Source organism: Mus pahari, chromosome 21, assembly GCF_900095145.1.
Source record: "Mus pahari chromosome 21, PAHARI_EIJ_v1.1, whole genome shotgun sequence".
NCBI classification, from domain to species: domain Eukaryota; kingdom Metazoa; phylum Chordata; class Mammalia; order Rodentia; family Muridae; genus Mus; species Mus pahari.
In genome coordinates, this window is record NC_034610.1 from 23,053,209 (window position 1) to 23,057,562 (window position 4,354).

At 55.1% G+C, this 4,354-nt stretch overlaps 1 protein-coding gene across 1 annotated transcript in view; it reads right to left on the reverse strand.

The window, feature by feature from the left end:
• Positions 1–1,143: 1,143 nt before the first annotated feature.
• Tcp11 (t-complex 11) overlaps positions 1,144–4,354 on the reverse strand; it is a 13,340-nt gene continuing 10,129 nt past the window's right edge. Inside the window, exons 7-10 of the mRNA XM_021221628.1 lie at positions 4,043–4,257; positions 3,771–3,952; positions 2,207–2,370; positions 1,144–1,573 (exon numbers count right to left, since the gene is read on the reverse strand). Of these exons, the coding sequence (XP_021077287.1) occupies positions 1,341–1,573; positions 2,207–2,370; positions 3,771–3,952; positions 4,043–4,257 (794 nt within the window). The 3' untranslated portion in view covers positions 1,144–1,340. The remainder of the gene's footprint in view (positions 1,574–2,206; positions 2,371–3,770; positions 3,953–4,042; positions 4,258–4,354) is intronic.

The following is a 4,354-nucleotide window of genomic DNA, read 5'->3' on the forward strand; positions in this document are numbered from 1 at the left end:
AAAAAAAAAAAAAAAAGATGGGGTTCCTGACTCCTCCACATGGAAGAACAAGAGAACACATTTCAGAACTTTGATCATGTGGGTTACTCCAGACTTTCATTGGGAAACATGAGCAGGGTGCGCCCTGTCAGCCCAGAGTCTGTACCCACTGCCTAGCCAGTGTTCACAGAGCCCCGCAGCGCTCTCAACAAGGCTTCCCAGATGTGCACTTCTGGATACATGTAACTGTACCCATAGGTTATGCCCGTTTGAGTGTATCCTTTTCCTTGGGGCCTCCTCAAGCTGAGGCTATTCAGTTACGAGACTGAGAACTTAGAGCGATCTATGCCCGGTCACTTCAGTGACTGTCACACTCTGTCACCTGTCAGCAAGTTAGAAGCACACCCCGGGCAAGTGGAACTCAGATGCCACCTTGCATTGTCCCCAGGCTGTGTCCTCCTCAGCTCCTTTCAGCCTCAGGAGAAGGAACACAGTTCTCCTTGTGTTGCCTTGAAGACACAAGCCACCCTACAAAAGGACCAGATCTCAATAGGACACTTTCCCCCACAATGCCAATGCCGGTTGGGACAGGTGTGCTGTAATCGGCCACAACAATGGATGCGAGCCTGGGTCTTTCCCACAGAGTCCCACTTGATGCTGGTCACTTACCACACAACCACCCTGTTGGCAGAGAGGAGATTCATCTTAACACACATGTGCCAATTGCCTGTCACTGGGGTGGATGCTCTGCCTATACAAGGTGGATCTAAGTGTCCCAGCCCGAACTCAAGATAACCTGAGGGACGAGAGCTGACAACAGCAGGGTCTGCTGGCTATGGGTATTACCTGCAGCCAACATCATTCCCCTGCAGTTCCAGTTCTTGAAGAGGCTGGGCCCCTGCCGCCCCTGACCTTGCTGTAGAACCTGAAACCTCTAGGGGAATCTGGTCCAGAGAATGAATTTGGTCTCCACAGTGTCCTCTCCTGGCTGGCTGGGCAACATGAAGGCTCCAGGGAAGCGCTTTACCCTTTGCTGACCCTAAGAAGCGCACCCTAGCACGTTGGCTGTCATCTGTGCAACTGTGGGGCCCCATGGCCAGAGAGAGGCGCACTGCAGGGTCACAGGGATCTGGCCTTCATCGGCATCAAAGAAGAATGGCCGTCTGCATGCAGTTCAGAAGTTTATTATGGAGCGGGTTTGGGCCAGTTGTTTACATGTTTGTCTTGTTACAGCCCTGGTGTGCTGGCTGTGGAGGGTGGGGCAGAGGGGACCCACGGCTCTGCTGCTCAATGGGGATGTCATCCCAGGAAGATGGGCTTTCTCCTGGGTCCAAGGTGCCAGTGCTCCGGAGCCGATGCCATCAGAGAGACCCGCCTTTGGTGGTCAGGGTCTGGGCTGGGGAGATGAGGGTTTTTAAGATCTCGGTGTAATACGGGGCAAACACCTGCTGGTTGTGATGCGTCAGGCTGACAAACTTCTGGCCCAATTCTGCCAGCTCCGCTTCGATCAGAGTGAGGCCCCCGGGAAGGTCCAAGAGGGATCGCTGCACACCCAGGACAAAGCAGCACTTGAGGAACAAGTGGATCCGCTGGTCTGCGGGCGAGCAGGAAGCGACAACCGGGTCACCTTGAGCAGCTGGGATCCGGCTACTCACCGGTGAGGGGGTCTGAATCGGGGGGGGGGGGGGACAGCTGTCTAGTTCTCTCGGGTGTTCCGTTACTGAGCCTCCCAAGTATCCAAGACTGCTTAGTGTCAGGGTGTGGCTCACACCTGTAGTCTCAGCACCCCAGGGGCAGAGGCAGGGGGAAAACCGTAAGGCCAGCTTGAGATACATGTGGTGTCCCAGGCTAACCTGGGCTACACTGGTAGATCTAGGATCTGACGTTAAGGGAACACCTCAGCGGATACTCCCAACTGCTTAAAGCTGGGAACAAGTTGGCCAAGTTCCAACTTGGGCTGAGGCCTGTATTGCAGAGACAATGCTCTCGTGAACTACTGGAGCTGGTTTCTTGCTGGTAGGTGGGTGTGGATGTCACAGAGACTCATGAGAAGTCATGAGTGACTCATCTAGGTTGGGTGGCCAGGGTTCCCTGTGCAGATCTTTCATAGGACCAGAGTCCGCCTGTGACTGGAAAGGGGTATGGTTTCAACCTGGAACCCCGCCCACATCCACAGTTGGGCCCTCTCCCTCCAGCATCCTCATCGCCCACATGTGGGCACGCTCACCGATGACGCTGCGGACGCAGTTTTCCTTCTTGGCAATGTTCTGGAGCTGTCCCACCAGGGACACCGTATTCTCGCTGCTCAGAGCGGCCAGGCCCATACTCTTGAGACCCTGGTGGATCTCCTCTACCACCTGCTCACTCACTGTCTGCATCACTTCCTCGGGCCTAGACCATAACACAGGTAAGCTGGCACCCAGTAGGACAACGGGGGGGGGAGGGGGAACCTGCCACCCAGTAGGTGGCCTCTAGAGAACTGAAAAACTTCAAAGCCTCAGACAAGAGGTCAGGGACTTGGGAAACATTCCAGGCCTAACCCAGTCACCTTGCTCTGCCCACAGACAGACAGACAGACAGACAGACAGACAGGTTCCACATCCTTGGGATTCTCTCCAAACTCCAGCTATCTCTGTAAATGGTGCTCTATACTGAAGCTTAGAAAAAAAGCTCCCAGAGACAGCCTGGCTCTCCGCAGGACGCACCCGCACCCGTATGTGGCATGGCCTGGCATGGCCGGTGCACTCTGTAAAGACGGAGACTCTTCCCAACCAGCTTCCCTGGTCGGTCACCTCCTGACGAGCACAAACACACCCGTGCCATTTGTTTTCTTTGAGGAGCCAAGGGTCGAGGGCGGGGGGGGGGCACAAGGGTAAGTGTTGTACCCTCAGTTACATCCCACACCCAAATGTGGTTCTTCTGTCTCCTCTGCTGTCACCCGCAAAACATACTCACTCGATATGACAGCACTCACTGGCCACCATCACCCACCCCGTGAGAGATGGCCCTGGGCAGCTCCAGGTCTCATCCAACACCCTTTCAGGAAAGGTCTCCATTTTTGTCATAAGCCCCAGTATCACTGTGGATGGTTCTAGAAGGCCTCTCTCTGTGGCCTGTGGTGAAAAGTAGTAACCTATTGGTATGCCATTATCCAAGATCCTTTGTACTATCCCCTCTTGTGTGGTGTGTGTGTGTGCATGCACATGTGTGCATGCATGCGTGTGGTGTGTGTGTGTGTGTAGTGTGTGTATGTGTGTGTGTGTATGTGGTGTGTGTGTGTGTGGTGTGTGTGTGGTGCGTGTGTGGTGTGTGTGGTGTGTGTGGTGTGTGTGGTGTGTGTGGTGTGTGGTGTGTGTGCGCGCGCACATATGCAGGTACCATGGGGGCTGGAGGCCGATGTCCTTCTCAGTGGCTCTCTACCCTCTTTTTCACTGAACCTGGAACTCAAATGTTGCCTTGGCTAACTGAACCACCACCCCTGAACCCACCCAGACCCTCCCTGAAAGTGCTGGAGTCACAGACATGCACCCCCATGCCTGGCTTCCTATTATTTGGAGATAGTCTGTACACAGTCCTAGCTGGCCTCGAACTTACAGATCTGCATGTCTCCACTTCCTGAGGGCAGGGATTAAAGGCGCACAACCGCAGCCAGCTCGCATCTGGCTTTTTTCTGAGCATGTTGGGGACACAGCCAGGTCTCCATGCTTGCTCAGCAAAGCACCTTACCATTACCAGTTAAGCCATTTCCCCACCTCTTTCCTTAAAAAAAAAAAAAAATGTCCACAGCTCACCTAGAGTTGAAATCCTCCACCAGGGACTTTGTGATTCGTTTCAGCTTGTCTACAAACTGGGGCGAGCTAAACAGGGCACTGTCAGAGAAGCTGCTGGCCACCAGCAAGACGGAAGCAAGGGTGGTTAGCTGGTTCTGCTGCAACTGCAGCTCCTGCAGCCCGGCTCTGTCTGCCACCAGGGTCTGAGGAACAGGAGGACAGGCCATCAGTGGGACTCTGGCAAAAGCTCCAAATGGGAAAACAAGGGAACACCCCCTGCCCCCCATCCCTACCTCAGGAAACTCTTCATTCTCAGGGTCCCAGGTGAGAAGGTTCAGGAACCCCTGAGACAGCACCATCGCGGGGCTGAGCGGCTCTGGGACGGCGACATCACTGGGAGATGGGCAGGCCGAGCTGGAGCAGTCCTGCAAGTCAGGGGAACTGGCAGAGGGGGCAATGAGCTGTGTGGCCGCCTGGGTGAGCCACTTCGTGGTGTGGTTGAGGAGTCCTGCAACAGGAGGAGCGGGTGGGTGAGTGTCCCAGGGACCACTCTGCTTTAGCTGGGACTGTGTATGAGCGGGGTGGTGTGTGTGTGTGTGTGCGCG